General features: G+C 38.8%; 1 protein-coding gene across 2 annotated transcripts; it reads left to right on the top strand.

The window, feature by feature from the left end:
* The first annotated feature begins 2,410 nt into the window (after nucleotides 1-2,410).
* Nucleotides 2,411-13,720, top strand: rad21b (RAD21 cohesin complex component b). Of its 2 annotated transcripts, none has more exons than XM_072676267.1 (14): nucleotides 2,411-2,499; nucleotides 4,041-4,230; nucleotides 4,337-4,466; nucleotides 5,204-5,303; nucleotides 5,459-5,565; nucleotides 5,890-6,099; nucleotides 6,208-6,333; nucleotides 6,433-6,561; nucleotides 6,903-7,126; nucleotides 7,306-7,459; nucleotides 9,884-10,029; nucleotides 10,615-10,776; nucleotides 10,929-11,012; nucleotides 12,405-13,720. In XM_072676267.1, exons 2-14 carry the CDS (start codon nucleotides 4,087-4,089, stop codon nucleotides 12,594-12,596), a joined length of 1,908 nt encoding a protein of 635 aa, XP_072532368.1. In that variant the 5' UTR covers nucleotides 2,411-2,499; nucleotides 4,041-4,086; the 3' UTR covers nucleotides 12,597-13,720. The 2 variants fall into 2 exon arrangements, with proteins under 2 accessions (XP_072532368.1, XP_072532367.1); XM_072676266.1 differs by having other exon boundaries at nucleotides 6,430-6,561.
* Nucleotides 13,721-14,846: the final 1,126 nt, after the last annotated feature.

Here is a 14,846-nt window from a genome sequence, read left to right as displayed (position 1 = left end):
ACAGACTAATACACCAGTAGAGACAGATTATTAAAAACTACTATTCACTCTCCCATATGGAATACAGTGATTTTTATTGAACATCTGCTTTACTTCATGTAATTACACCAGTCTAATTACACTGTAATTGTAATGTAATTGTAATGAATTGAGACTGTAATTGAAATGAAATGTGCAGGTGATCAGTGTTTATTAAGCACTAACAATATTCACAATATGTTAGAAAAGCACATTGTGTATCACCATAACACAATTACAATAAAATATATTCATATTGCCCAGCCCTACTTAAAAGGCAGAATCTCCACAAAACAAAGAAGAAACAGGAAGACAATTCCTAAATAAAATGAAGACTAATCAGAACAGCAGAGAAGAACTTTGGGTGGAGTCTGCCGATACTTCAGAACATTTACAACAGCAGAGTAATGAAGCACACTGTGAAGATTATATCTGACCCATCTCACCCTGAACATCACCTCTCACAACCACGTCCCTCTGGTAGAAGACTCAGGACCATCAATGCCAGCAAAAGAGCAGAAAATCTGCATGTTTCCTAAAATACTGTCTATGATATATGTGGCCCTCGTGGCCAGCAGCAAATAATAGGACTAGGGCCTTGACAGCAATATTATATCTTTGCTGTCATGCAAAAACCTTTAAATATATATATATATATATATATATATATATATATTACAAGCTGTTTTAGAGCATTGAACGTAAAGAAACAACTACCAGACTCAAATTATGTCAAAAAGGGAAAAACAGCAAAAACGGAGATGTGGTAGGGTGACCTGGTTTTGGTGACATGAGGAAGACTGACAATGAATTATTCTTAATAATTATTATTTTAATTATCAAAATTATTTTTAAAGTAATTAAGTAATGCAAGCAGCTGCTATAGTTTGTAGTGCAATATTTGTATTACAGTACAACAGTTGCCATTGCCCGAATAAATGAGACTGGAACTGTCCCCTTAGATAAAAACATTGGATAGTTTAATGGTTTAATGTCTCCATCTTTAAATGTTTTCATATTGACTTGTGTTTAGTAGTGTCTAAGCTTAGAGGTACCTTTGAAGTCTACTCAAACTAGCTGAGGTTTTTCTTGAGTAAATAATGAAGCACTTTTGTAACTCTGGATAAGAGCATCTGCTAAATGCCGTAAATGTAAATGTTAATATAAATGTAAATATAGCTAAGTAGAAATGTAAATGTAAGTAGAAATGTAAATGTAAGTAGAAATGTAAATATAGCTAAGTAGAAATGTAAATATAGCTAAGAAGAAATGTAAATGTAAGTAGAAATGTAAATGTAAGTAGAAATGTAAATGTAAGAAGAAATGTAAATGTAAGTAGAAATGTAAATATAGCTAAGAAGAAATGTAAATATAAGTAGAAATGTAAATATAAGTAGAAATGTAAATATAGCTAAGAAGAAATGTAAATATAAGTAGAAATGTAATTATAAGTAGAAATGTAAATATAGCTAAGTAGAAATGTAAATATAGCTAAGAAGAAATGTAAATGTAAGTAGAAATGTAAATGTAAGAAGAAATGTAAATGTAAGTAGAAATGTAAATATAAGTAGAAATGTAAATATAGCTAAGAAGAAATGTAAATATAGCTAAGAAGAAATGTAAATATAAGTAGAAATGTAAATGTAAGTAGAAATGTAAATATAAGTAGAAATGTAAATATAGCTAAGAAGAAATGTAAATATAGCTAAGAAGAAATGTAAATATAAGTAGAAATGTAAATGTAAGTAGAAATGTAAATATAAGTAGAAATGTAAATATAGCTAAGAAGAAATGTAAATATAAGTAGAAATGTAATTATAAGTAGAAATGTAATTATAAGTAGAAATGTAAATATAGCTAAGAAGAAATGTAAATGTAAGTATAAATGTAAATATAGCTAAGTAGAAATGTAAATATAAATATAAATATCAATTTTAATTTCTGAAATATGGTCACCTTAAGATACAAGGTTTTGTGTAACAGCAACGATACACGAATGAATACTTTGTTGTTCGCTGTATTTCTAAAGTAATAATGTTATAATAATAGTTAATAATAATAAAATACTGTCAAAAACAAACAACCCACCCCAAACCCACCAGCACCTGAACCGACCTCTCACTTCTCTCACTTGAGTGAAAGTGAATTACTTATCAATAGTTACACGTTTATAAATGATTTATAAATGATTTATAAATGATTTATAAATGATTTATAAATGATGTAGCTCCAGTCGCCCCTGAGTTTCAGCCCCGCTAGTCTGTAAACAACCTGCCCGTTTAACTGAAGCTCAGAGCGGCAGATTGAGCCGGAGAGCGCGGCGCCATTTTGTTTGTTGTACCCAGACCGTACTGTAGGAGGAGGAGGCGGAGGAGGAGGCGGCGGCGGTGGAGGAGGAGGAGGAGGAGGAGGAGGGCTGGAGGAAGATATATCATTGCGTACAGCTGCCAAATAAGGAAAGCTACGATAGGAGCGTTTCGTGTAAGTAACGTGTAAAAACAAACCGTTTAACGTAGTAACGGGTGCATTTAGCAGCTGTTCTGTTATTCTGATGCTAGTGAGCTCACCGGGCTGCTCGGCGCTGACTGCGAGGAGAGCCCGGTCATAGGCTGGAGTAACGGAGAGCTCGGGTTTCAGTCTCAGTGTTTGTTGGGGGAAATATCGACAACCTTTAGGCACTAACCTAATGCGTCGATGAGGTCGTGGAGGTTTGTTGTAGCTAAGTTAACGTTAGTTAACGTTATAACCGTACACCGTCCTAAACCACCGTTATGTGCTGTTATTAGTTAGTATCGAAGGAGGCAAATCCAGGGCCGGAAAGTAAAAATCCACGCCAGGATTTTGTTCCAACTGGCTGGATAGGCGGAGCTGCAGAGAGCCGTTCGGGCGGTTGGAGCCGAGGCCTGGGGTGGATTCTTACTTTCTGGACCTGGACTCACTGTCTCTGCTCAGTATGGGACTAATATTATTATTACTGTCCCTGCAGAGTCCCAATAAAAGTCTTTAATAAAAATCATTGCATACAGATAATAACGGTGTGCTTGCTCTGTGCAGTCAGTGTCCCAGTCCTTAACGTTGCTGTGTTTGACAGGCCGTCTGTCACACACACACACACACACACACACACACACACACACACACACACAGGGTGCACTCTGTAAGTAGCTGCACAGTGATCTGGCCTATGGCTGTGCACTCAAGTAACTATACAGTTATAGTCTCTTAACACACACTATATGTCCAAATGTTTGTGGACACACCTTCTAATAAATAATTTCGGCTACTTTAGCTTGCACCCGTTGCTGACACAGATCTGCAAATGCACTCATCTTGTCTTGTCACTGTAGAGCAGTACTGCCAATAGGATAGGATAGATACACGTGAACCTGTTAGCACCCTGCCTAATGCCAGACGTGGGCTAGAGGGGTATAAAGCCCCCCAGCTTTAAGCTGTGGAGCAGTGGAACTGTGGTCTCTGGAATGAGGGTGCTCCATCCAGTACTTTTGGGATGAGATCTAGTCTGGACAGCAGAGACAGTTACTCCAACAAAAGCAGGATCAACTCTTTAAAACACTTGATTTTATAGGAAACAGTGAATGAGTAGGTGTCCCAGTACTTTTGGTAAGGCTCCACTTTGCTTTGCGCTTTTCCATGTGCATCTAATCAGCAATTCCTTCTTGATCAATACCACAGAGAGACACTTTTTTTAATTTTATTTTCTTATGGAGTCTGTAATTAATGATGATGTTACATTAAACTTGGCTTTTTAATTGTTGATTGCTTGTTGTACTACAAGTATTTGATGTCAACTTAGCTGAATAATTAGCTGACTCACTGGAAAGAAGTGACACACATAGGAACAGAGGCTTTTTTATCTAGAAGACTCTACCTTTGCTCAGAGCTGGTTCAATACATGCTAGCACAAACACTTGTTGCTGGTTAGGCTCTTAAATCAGTTGGGGCCTGAAAATGTAACTGTCTCAAAAGTGAAATTAGCATTTCTGACTGTTTTTGAATTACAGGTTTGGCGTCCCCCCGCCACCTCACTTGTGAGAAGGTGCTGGGACGATGTTCTACGCCCACTTTGTGCTCAGCAAACGTGGGCCGCTGGCCAAAATCTGGCTGGCGGCCCACTGGGATAAGAAGTTGACCAAGGCACATGTGTTTGAGTGCAACCTAGAGAGCAGCGTAGAGAGCATCATCTCTCCAAAGGTGAGGTTGAAACGGTTGCTAAAAGTGTTAAATATATACATATATACAATATATGCATATATACATATTACATTATGTGTAATAATGTTTTGTGGTTTTTTATTAGGTGAAAATGGCTCTACGTACGTCTGGTCACTTACTGCTGGGCGTTGTCCGGATCTACCACAGAAAAGCCAAGTACCTGCTTGCTGACTGCAATGAGGCCTTCATTAAGATCAAAATGGCCTTTCGTCCAGGTATGGAGTTACTATTTTTGATTTTTAATAGTATATTATTATAGATTTTAAACATTTTATTTTAAAATTTTTAAATATACTATTAACCATAGCTCAGATAACATGATATATGAATAAATAAGTACATATAAATAGTAATTAATAAAAAAGAAAAGGTGTAAAGGGGAAATAGGAGGGTTATCAAACAAATAAATGTTTCAGAATTGTTAAAAAAGAAACATGACAATGATTGCAGGGTCAGACAAGGCATGACATCAGCATTTAATTTCTTATAAGTAGGAAACAGTAGTAGGTAAGTACTTACATAAGTAGGAAGCTTACACAAAGTTAACAAAAAGAAATTAATTAAGTGCCTGACAGGTGGGATTTTAATTCTTCATCATGATCAGAGGCAACTATTTCTTGCATGCATTATAATCAGAGACTATTGTGCAGCTCATTAACTGTATTTAATTTAACAACTACTTAATTTGAGCTTTCTGAATATCATAGTTATCTGAGGATGTTTACCTAAGCTCATTTATTCCACTTGGTTGAAGAAGATTTTTTTTATCTTCAAAAAGTTTAAAATGGTAAACACAACAAATAACACAGCAGTGTTAAACTGCTGTGATGAAATTAACACTGTGAGTGTTTATTCAGTACTGGCAAATTTGCTGTGAGCATTTAAAATAGAAGCACACTGTGAAGTTAAGAGATGTTGAATTAGTTTAGCAGAAACTTTCCGTTTGACACAGGTGTGGTTGATCTGCCTGAGGAGAACCGAGAAGCTGCCTACAATGCCATCACCTTACCTGAGGAGTTCCATGACTTTGACCAGCCTCTTCCTGATCTAGAGTAAGTGCTTCTTTCTTGCTTCTAGTAACATCACGGCTGGGGCTGTTCCCAGATATACATTCCTGCCATGTCTTATTAATTTTCCATAATGGATTCAAATTCATTTGTTGGCCTTCCATTTAACCCCTAAAATGTGTCTGTGTTGGGTATAACAGTGATATTGACGTTGCCCAGCAGTTTACCCTGAATCAGTCTCGTGTGGAGGAAATCACCATGCGAGAGGAGGTGGGCAACTTGAATTTGCTGCAAGAAAATGATTTTGGTAAGGCACTTCTGTCTCACTTTTCTAAAGTAGTTGCCATGTGCCGGGGGCAGTGTCATAAAACTAATTTTCAAAAAGCTTTACTGTTTATGTTTTAGCTCCTGCAGCTGTTAAAAAGGCTGATAGTTACAGGAGTTTGACATAATTCATATTCAGAGGATGAGACTACACTGTGTTATTGCGGTATCATTTTCCTGCCCCTAACCTTTCTGTGAAAACTGCTGCAAATGAGTCTGAAAACAAACACACTGTTTGCAGAGCTCCCTGACTTCAAAACTAAATCAAAATTAAATCTGTAAAACTGGAGCAATTTCTGTTCCACAGCTGATTTTGGAATGGACGACCGAGAGATGATGCGGGAGGAGAGTGCGTTTGAAGTGGACATTATCCACGGAGCTTCTGCTTCTAACCTGCTGCTTGAGCCAGAGTCAGGCAGTGTGCAGATGACCGACAAGTCCAACCACCTGGAGTACGACCAGTACAAAGATGATTTTGGCGACAACCCTATGGAGAGCACTGAGGGTGGCATGCTGGGTAAGTGTGAAATATTATTACACATTGTGTAATTACATACTAATAATTAGTCTGTGGTAGTAACTGAGGTCATAGTTTAACCTATAGCTTACTGTTATTCTGCTACAGTGGACAAGCTTCTCAGTAATGAAGATGGAGGTGGCATTTTTGACGACCCTCCTGCCATTACGGAGAGTGTCATGATGCCGCAGGATCATGGTGGGGATGACGATGACGATTTTGACAACCTGTCCCGTAAGAAATACAAAGTATATTTACTGCTGAATTGTCATTTATATATCATATTACAAGAACAATTGAGAAAGTAATAGGTGGATGTTTTGTGGACAGCAGCGGGAGGTCCAGACAGTCCAGACTCTGGCCCTGTGGAGCAGCTCCCCACAATGACTGACCAGACAGAGCAGACCACCCTGGTACATAACGAAGAGGAGGCTTTTGCCCTAGAGCCAATTGACATCACAGGTCAGTTTGTCAGGAGCACAGTGTCTGATAGAACACAACTTTGGATCGATAAACATCTACTAACGCACCTTCCACAGAAAATGTAAATCCACAGAAAGTTAAGGTGTTCAAAGAAGCCTTACGGAGCTTAAGGAGAACTTAAGGAGATAAAACTGCGTGGCCATGCTGGTAAAACATCTCTCTAAATATTTGATAAAACATGTTCTGAATATTTATTTAGAGGGATGGAAAGCATTGACACAATGACTCTCTTTCTGTAAAAAAAATATAAAATAGCTTTGAATATAAAATAGCAAATTTAACATTATCCACAACTTCTGCCCCACTATTCTGTGTCTCAGTGAAGGAAACCAAAGCTAAGCGAAAGAGGAAGCTAATTGTGGACAGTGTGAAGGAGCTGGACAGCAAGACAATCCGAGCTCAGCTAAGTGATTATTCGGACATTGTCACCACCCTGGATCTGGCTCCTCCTACTAAGAAGCTAATGATGTGGAAGGAGACAGGAGGAGTGGAGAAGCTTTTCTCTCTGCCTGCTCAGCCTCTCTGGAATAGCAGGCTGCTTAAGGTTAGTCCAGTTTACAAACAACTCCAAGCACCTTACCTACTCTTACATTCTCCTTTCACATGGATTTCTAGCAAATTACCTTTGCGTTCCACTATTTAACAGCATCTTTGCTTGTTCAGTGTTTTAATATGATAATATGAAACCCAAAACTGCCTCTGAAGTGTGTGTTTCTGCTGTAGATGTTCACACGGTGCCTGACCCCTCTCGTGCCAGAAGAGCTGAGGAAGAGAAGGAAGGGTGGTGAGGCAGACAGCCTTGATGAGTTCCTCAAAGACCTGGAGAACCCTGAGGTGCCCAGAGAAGAAACCTTGACTCAGCAGAGAGACATTATCGGTAAGACCCCAGTAGACCCCCCTTCTGTCAGTAAGCTCCTAACCACCAGTGTATTAATGGTGTTGGTCACCAGTGCAGTGTGTTTATGGCGTATTGCCTGCCTCATTGTGAAATTGAATAGTTATATGAAAACTTTATTGGAGGAGCATACCATACTTTCCTTCCACCTGCAAGGGGTCGCTTCAGATCGAGGCCCCCTCCAGCCACCCAAAGGAGGTCTAGAATCATGCCAGCAACTAATCAAGCCCAACGCCTGGGCGAAGGGCTATATAGGCTCTCAGATTCAGTCGTTTAGTGCTGGATCTTTGTCAGAGCTCTTGAAACAGCTGGTATCTCGAGTAGAGGGTTGAGTGTTTGTCACACCCTATCGTGTCTCTTTTCTCTTGTTTCTTCCACCATCCAAATCTCTTGTTTTCCTCCCTATTTCCCTTACATGCTGGGTGAGCTGTGTGTGTGATTCTGTTCACACTCTGAACAAGACTTTTTAGATTTCTTTTGTTGTCTTTGTTGAAAATCTTCAGTTCACGTTTTCCTCGTGGCTTTTAAGATGGACAGTGTTCTACCCTGGCTGCCTTGTTTTCCCGTCTTTTCCCCACAGGTTTGTTTTTCCACCCTTTTTTAAACCCTACACCTTTTAGTTCTGTTTGTGGCTTCGTACTGTAACTGTCGCCTTATTGAAGTGGCAGAGCATTTGCCTTGCAATGTGGTGGTCTGGGTTTACATCGAAGGTGGGTTCATTTGTGCTTTGGAGTTACCTGCTCTGACATCTACTTCTCTGCACATGGGACCCTTCGATCATGTGATGATGGTAGCTGACTTTGTAGATGGTTGGCTTGCCAATAAGTTGGCCTGAGTTCAAGCTCCACTCTAGGCAAGTGCTTTCTTACAGTATGTTTTTGTGCTGAAATTTGGATGAAATTACATTTCGAGATATTTTTTATTGCTCAAAATGCTGCTCATTTCTCCTGCTCCACAAGATGCTCTTAACTGAGTTTTCTTTGAGGACATGTTTCACATTAAGTGAGTCCTCTCAATATCACAGTTTACCATTGTCAGGAATCCAAGAGAACATAAATGGCCCCACTCTCTAGTTAACAACAATACATTAGATCCTCTTAGTAATGGAGAGTTTGCAGATTTGGAAAATTGAAAGTGGCACTCAATGTCTGAGCAGTTCTGGTGACTTGTGTCCATGCTCAATGTCGTTGGTGGTCTGCGCACGTTAGTTAAGAATAATAGTTTTGATTTTTTTTGGATGCTGTGTGACATCTAACGGAAGCATCCATTGTACAGTAGCCTTTAAGAGTCCTGTGTGGAGCTACTTCTAAATCGTAACTGAAAATGACACATTGACAGAATTGGATACTCCAGGTGGTGCAGTGGCAGGTTTCTGTCTCAGAGAATGCATGTGCTTGTCTTCACACTCCGATTCACTGGTGCTGTATGATAGATAGCGAGTGGGATTTTCTGACTACTAACATTTAGCTGATTATTGACACATTCTAATACTCCATTCATTTGCAGCATTGCAAGAAAGGTGCTAGACAGTCAGATAAATCTTGCTCTGGGCACAGAATTGTTTGCTCATTAAGGCGGCGTTCATACTGGCATTTTTGTACATGTCAAAAAAACACACCAATTACCATCGATTTCAGTGAGAACGGTGGGTTGGCAGATAGTAGACACCAGCAGTGACATTACCCTTGCGTCAGCCAGTAGGAGACGATGTGTGGTGAGGCTTCAGTCAGTCACAGACGTTTTAAACAGTAAATCCACTGTCAGTATCAGCGGGCCTGCCACCCTCTCAGCACATTTGAAAATGCATGTTATGTGGATGATAATGAGGGAGCAGTCTAAATCAGCCAAATTGTCGCCACTACGTAATAAAAGGAAAATACCCTCTATTTCTTCATCAATGGAGGCAGAGTAACATAGTAAGCAAAACTGAACTTTTCATCCCCTTGAGGGCACACAAGGCAGGTCTGGAACAGCAACAGTGTATTTTATCAACATAAAATGGCTTTTGTTGGACAAATTCTTAACAAAATGCTACAAGGGGAATGACTGTGAAAATGTTTATACTCTTTGATATAAATAAGAGAGAAACCAATTGCTGCTTTCAGCTCATGTAAAGAGCTGCGCAATCCAGCTTTAAAGATAACAGGACAGGACCTGTTGCATTAATCCCAACCCAACAAACATGTTTAGGAACAATGTGTATATATATATACATGTGCTTTGTGTTGCATGTCAAAAATGTTGTGTGAATTCTGCCTAACGTGTTAACTTGCTGTGTAGTGAAGATATTGACAAAAGACTATGGAATGACTGGAACAGTATGACTGATACACTATATAGTGTACTATTTCAGTAATAGGGGTGATTCTGAATGTGGCGTACAAACCTGTGTCTATGTCATTTCAGACCAGACCATCTTAGAGGAGCCTAGTGTGTTGCAGGCCTCTGCCATGGAGGGCAGTCGTACCACCTTGGATGAGTCAGTCATGCCTCCTCCCTCTGGTCACCGCGGCCAAAAGCGCAAGGCCCAGGATGCAGAGCCTGCCCTACCTGTAAGTCCTACTCTTGACTTTCAGATACTTACAAAAAGCCAAAAAAAATATTCTTAGCCTGATCAGGAGTGTGTGGGAGGTTTAGATATAGACAGAATTATATATTTTTTTATTTAAACACTTTTTCATGATACAATTTGGGTTTCTGGTCTGTGTGAGAGTATACATTATGGAGAACCATAATAAATATATTTGAACAACACATATTCAGACAATCTTTGTTATTTGGGGGCATATTTGGGGCATTATGCTTGCTTATTGAAAAAATTGAAAAATCACACCTTTTTGATTTATATAAGGTTGCTTTTGCATTGTGTGGACAAAGAACACAGAGAAACAACATATCCAGATACATGTGGACAAAGGCATTTTAAAATAATTAATAAAAAATAAAAACCCAATTATTATTTTGTCAGTTTTGCAGTAAGCCAGTGTTTAGAATCAGTGTAGAATCAGTTATTCATGGCCTTGTATTTTTAAAAGGTTTTACTGAATTATAACGATACTTTGGCACTGCTGTAACATAGATGCGGTTACACTGGTCAGGAATAATCATTATAATTGTTGTGTGCGTGTTTTGTGCAGATGCTGGAGGATGATCGCTCCTCTATCGTTTCCACACGGATTAATGTTCAGCCAGTAGAGCTGCCTCCAGAGGAGCCTACTAACATCTCCCAGCTCATTCCTGAGCTGGACTTGCTTGGAGAGAAGAGCAAAGAGAAGAAGGATGATGATGATGAAGAAGAGGTGAGTGTTTACATTACATTAAATGAAAACTTTGATTCTGTGGCATAGTTGTAACTCTAGGAAGTGCTTTGTCCACGTGGAATGAATTTTTCTGTGGTTATTCTGATAAAGTGCTTGGTTGCCTGATCGGATTGAAACTTGTCTTTGTACAGGAGGAGGAGGGCCAGGGTGGTGATCAGGACCAGGAGGAGAGGAGGTGGAATAAGAGGACCCAGCAAATGCTACATGGTCTGCAGGTACGGCAAAAGTTTGACTTATTCTTTCGATCCAAATTACCTGATTAAGCTTCTGCATAGGGTAGTGGTGGCTCAGCGGTTAGAGCGCCGGGATATTGATAACAGGGTTGTGGGTTCGATTCCCGGGCTCGGCAAGTTGCCACTGTTGGGCCCTTGAGCAAGGACCTTTACCCTCTCTGCTCCCCGGGCGCTGGAGTTGGCTGCCCACCGCTCTGGGTGTGTGTACTCACTGCCCCTAACACGTGTGTGTTCACTACCAGATGGAGGACACATTTCGCTGTACAGTGTACACTGTACAGTGACAAATACGTGCACCTTTAACCTTTAAAAGTTGCAAAGTTGGGGTGTGGTGCCTTCCTTCAAGTGCACTGGCTGCCTAGCAATTCTGTGGTCTGGCTTTGCATGTGTCAGAGGGTACTAGACTTCACCCTCCTAGTGTCGCGGACATTGCTAGTGATAGGGGAGTTTACATGAACATGGATTGGGTAATTGGTCTTTCAAATTGGGTAGAAAATGGGGTTAAATTAGAAATAGACTATTTCAGTGGCGTTTCTGCTTTGTATGTTGCCACAGTAACAAGTGTGAATTTTAAAATGTGAAGGTTTGCTGCTCACCGCTACATATTAGAGGGAAAATCAATTGAATCTGAGATGCACTGGGACTAAATTTTCAACCACTTGGGGGCACACCAGCCAGGTTTGAAACAGCAAAATGGAACTTACAGGCATCACTACAAGGAGTATGTCTGTAAAATAGATTTACTTTTTTTTAGTTTACGTGCATTTAAAGATTCAGAGATGTCTGTTAACTTTCAGAAGTTTCATGAATGAGAAACATATTTGGACCTAAAAGACTCAACAAGTCAAAATCTCAAATCTGAGATTGTAATTAGGGCTGCATGGAGAAAATGTACATTGTGCTATTTTGTTGTTCTGCAAAATATATTGCAGTATTTAAAAATACAGCAATTTTCAACCAATTTCTCCAGAAATCAGTGATCCAGCATGTCTTAATATTAATAATGCACTCTGTATTAGAGTAAAATGAACCGTATTGGGTTTATATAATCTGCCTCTGGTAGATATGTAATGGCAAATGAGAACAGTGCAATTGTTTTACTTTTGTATCAAAGATGTTGTAGCATGATGTGTGTAATTTAAGTTGCATTACATGACATTGCACATCCTGCGATATGACTATTGCACATTCACTCATTGCGATGTCAATGCTGAAATTAGTTCAAGCCCCATTAAGTTTTCACAATAGGATACTTTTTCAGGTCTAGTTTTAATCTCCTTCATTTTCATTCAGAATTGAATTGCTCAGAGTTTAAATTCACAGATGTGTGTAGACTATTCATTTGCTTTCTCTCTCCTCACACATTGTGTACAGAGGGTGATTGCCAAGACTGGAGCAGAATCAATCAGCCTGCTAGACCTTTGCAAGAATAACAACAAGAAACAGGCAGCAGCCAAGTTCTACAGTTTTCTGGTACTGAAGAAGCAGCAGGCAGTGGAGCTTAACCAGGCTGAGCCCTACAGTGACATCATCGCCACTCCTGGTCCCAGATTTCACATAATATAGACTACCACTCCATACAGTCAAGTGACATTACACTGGCAGGTTTTATTCTTTTACTGTTTTTGTTTGTATATGATGTTAAATTTCTGTCATTGTGTGTTTTTATGCAACCTTCATGTTGCTGTCTCTGAAGTAGAAGATGGATTCTTATGTTGGAAGAGGATTTGAACGACTTATTTTCAATAGAATCGTGTTGCAGTCAGGTTGAATAGCTATGGACACTACAGAGCAACAGTAGGTGTGTGACTTTAAGCACTGATTTGAAGAATTATGATTATTAATTTAAGAGGTTTTATTCTGCTTCCTTTCTAATACGTCTTCACTAATGATCATTGTTTGTCTAACATTTCTGATTTACATTTGTAAATGGACGAGGTTCACTCATTGTGCATGCTCCAAGTAGAACATGTTGGACTTAAAATAGGTTTGCGTGCATTTTCATTAGACTGCTGGTTCTCCTCTGCATAAGCTAACAAGTACAACTTAAGTGCTCCAAAATAGCAATGATGGGTGAAGTACTAAAAAGACAAAGAAAGAGTGAAAAGGTGGATCTGGGGTGGATCACACTGTGCTAAAGCTATCCAAGTCTTTAAGAATGGAGCGCGGTTGTTTTACAAGGTTTACATGGAAATGGTTGCTGCCACAAAGCTCTTAGAGCATGAATGTTATGAACATGCACCCAAGGGCAGCTTTGAGTTTGTCATCTCGACAAAACTGAAATGAGACTGATTGTTATTTACTGTGATATGCATTAGATTAAATGCTATATTGATATTGTGCCATTTGTTTTCAACATGTTTTTCCCTTATCCATTGTGTGAGCACTCTGGAAAAATACATGTGTTGGTTTTGTCTTCTGTTGCCAGCCTTATCTATGAAAACATTTTTAAAATGTTGTTACAGAAAAGACGACTATTTGTTTTTATATTCTACTTTATGTGATATATAATCACGTCCTGTTACAGTACATCTCTTATCCATACTTGCCTTGTAAGCTTCTATTCTGTTTGTTTATATGAAAATACTAAGTATTACATGACACTTTTTTGGTTTTCAATATGCCTGTAGCCCCGAACTGGTACATATGTGTTATCTAATTTTTGTAATAAAATGTGGCAAAGAGTAAAATCCATCATTGTATTATATTCTAATTATATTTGTATATCACTGCTGTCCAATGAAAACAATCTCCATTTTGATCCGTTTTTTGGTTTCCTCCATGGCTTGAACCCTGTAGCTTCTCTATACACTTTGTAAATAATTCTGGACAAATAGCCCAATAGAAATGCTCCAAATTCCAAACTCCAGCATTTTTGCGTTCTCCTGTAAAGTCATCATGAGATACATGTTTTTCATTGGACAGCAACAATATATATGCTGGGGTCAGTGTGGTGTAGCATGTATGGCTCTTACTGGCAGGGTTGCAGGTTTGAGTTCAGGCTGGGTGAGTTTCCAGGTTCTCCTGTTTCTGGGTGGGTTTCTTCTCAGTACCTTCATTTATTGTCTTTCATTGTTATTATTGGCCAATCAAAATGGACGATTCAGCCAGCCATCACAGCCCATAACTCCAGTATCAGAACGCATGATTACTAGGTGGAGCCAAACAGTCCTACTTTCTTCATAATATGCCAAAAATGAAAGTGTTCTGGTCGCTTTTAAGCCATACAATTGAAATATTTCACAGCATCATTAAATATGCCAAAAAGGTTTTTTTGCCATTTAATAAATGATTTCAAAACATCATACAAAACACAGTTCTAGTGCAAAAAATACACCTCTGTGTAAAAGCACATGTGTGTAAGAAGATAACGAGTTTCACCTGTTGTTTTGAAAACCAACACATTTGAACTACTTCTACCCAATCCCTGACTGAGAGGGTCAGACTCGGCCATTCCCCTCTGCAAATCTAATAAACATATAAAGATATCATGGAAAGTTTATCCTCACTAAAATGAGGATACACTTTGCTAAATAATTTCAGTCAGGGAAAATGATTCTTCTTTTTTCCCTTATTATTATTATTATTAATATTATTAATAATATTATTAATTATTATTAATATAGTTGCTGCTGCTGCTGTTGTTGTTTTTGTTGTTATTATTTTTGTTAATATTGTTTTTGTTATTATTGTTGTTCTTGTTGCTGCTGCTGTTATTATTATTATTATTATTATTATTATTATTATTATTATTATAACATGGAGAAAAGTGCTTTATCTGCCACCGTTTGCTACTAACGGGTCAGTTGTCGCTCC

Source organism: Salminus brasiliensis, chromosome 3 (assembly GCF_030463535.1).
Source record: "Salminus brasiliensis chromosome 3, fSalBra1.hap2, whole genome shotgun sequence".
In the NCBI taxonomy this organism is placed as follows: domain Eukaryota; kingdom Metazoa; phylum Chordata; class Actinopteri; order Characiformes; family Bryconidae; genus Salminus; species Salminus brasiliensis.
Note: the sequence above shows the minus strand (reverse complement) of the source record. Positions and strands in the feature narration are given on the sequence as shown.

Excerpts from the sequence above, each read along its gene's own strand:
- rad21b (XM_072676266.1), top strand. The coding sequence starts at position 4,087 with ATGTTCTACGCCCACTTTGTGCTCAGCAAACGTGGGCCGCTGGCCAAA. Across the intron at positions 5,566-5,889 it reads GCTGCAAGAAAATGATTTTG|CTGATTTTGGAATGGACGAC; the intron begins GTAAGGCACTTC and ends TCTGTTCCACAG. Across the intron at positions 7,460-9,883 it reads TCAGCAGAGAGACATTATCG|ACCAGACCATCTTAGAGGAG; the intron begins GTAAGACCCCAG and ends ATGTCATTTCAG.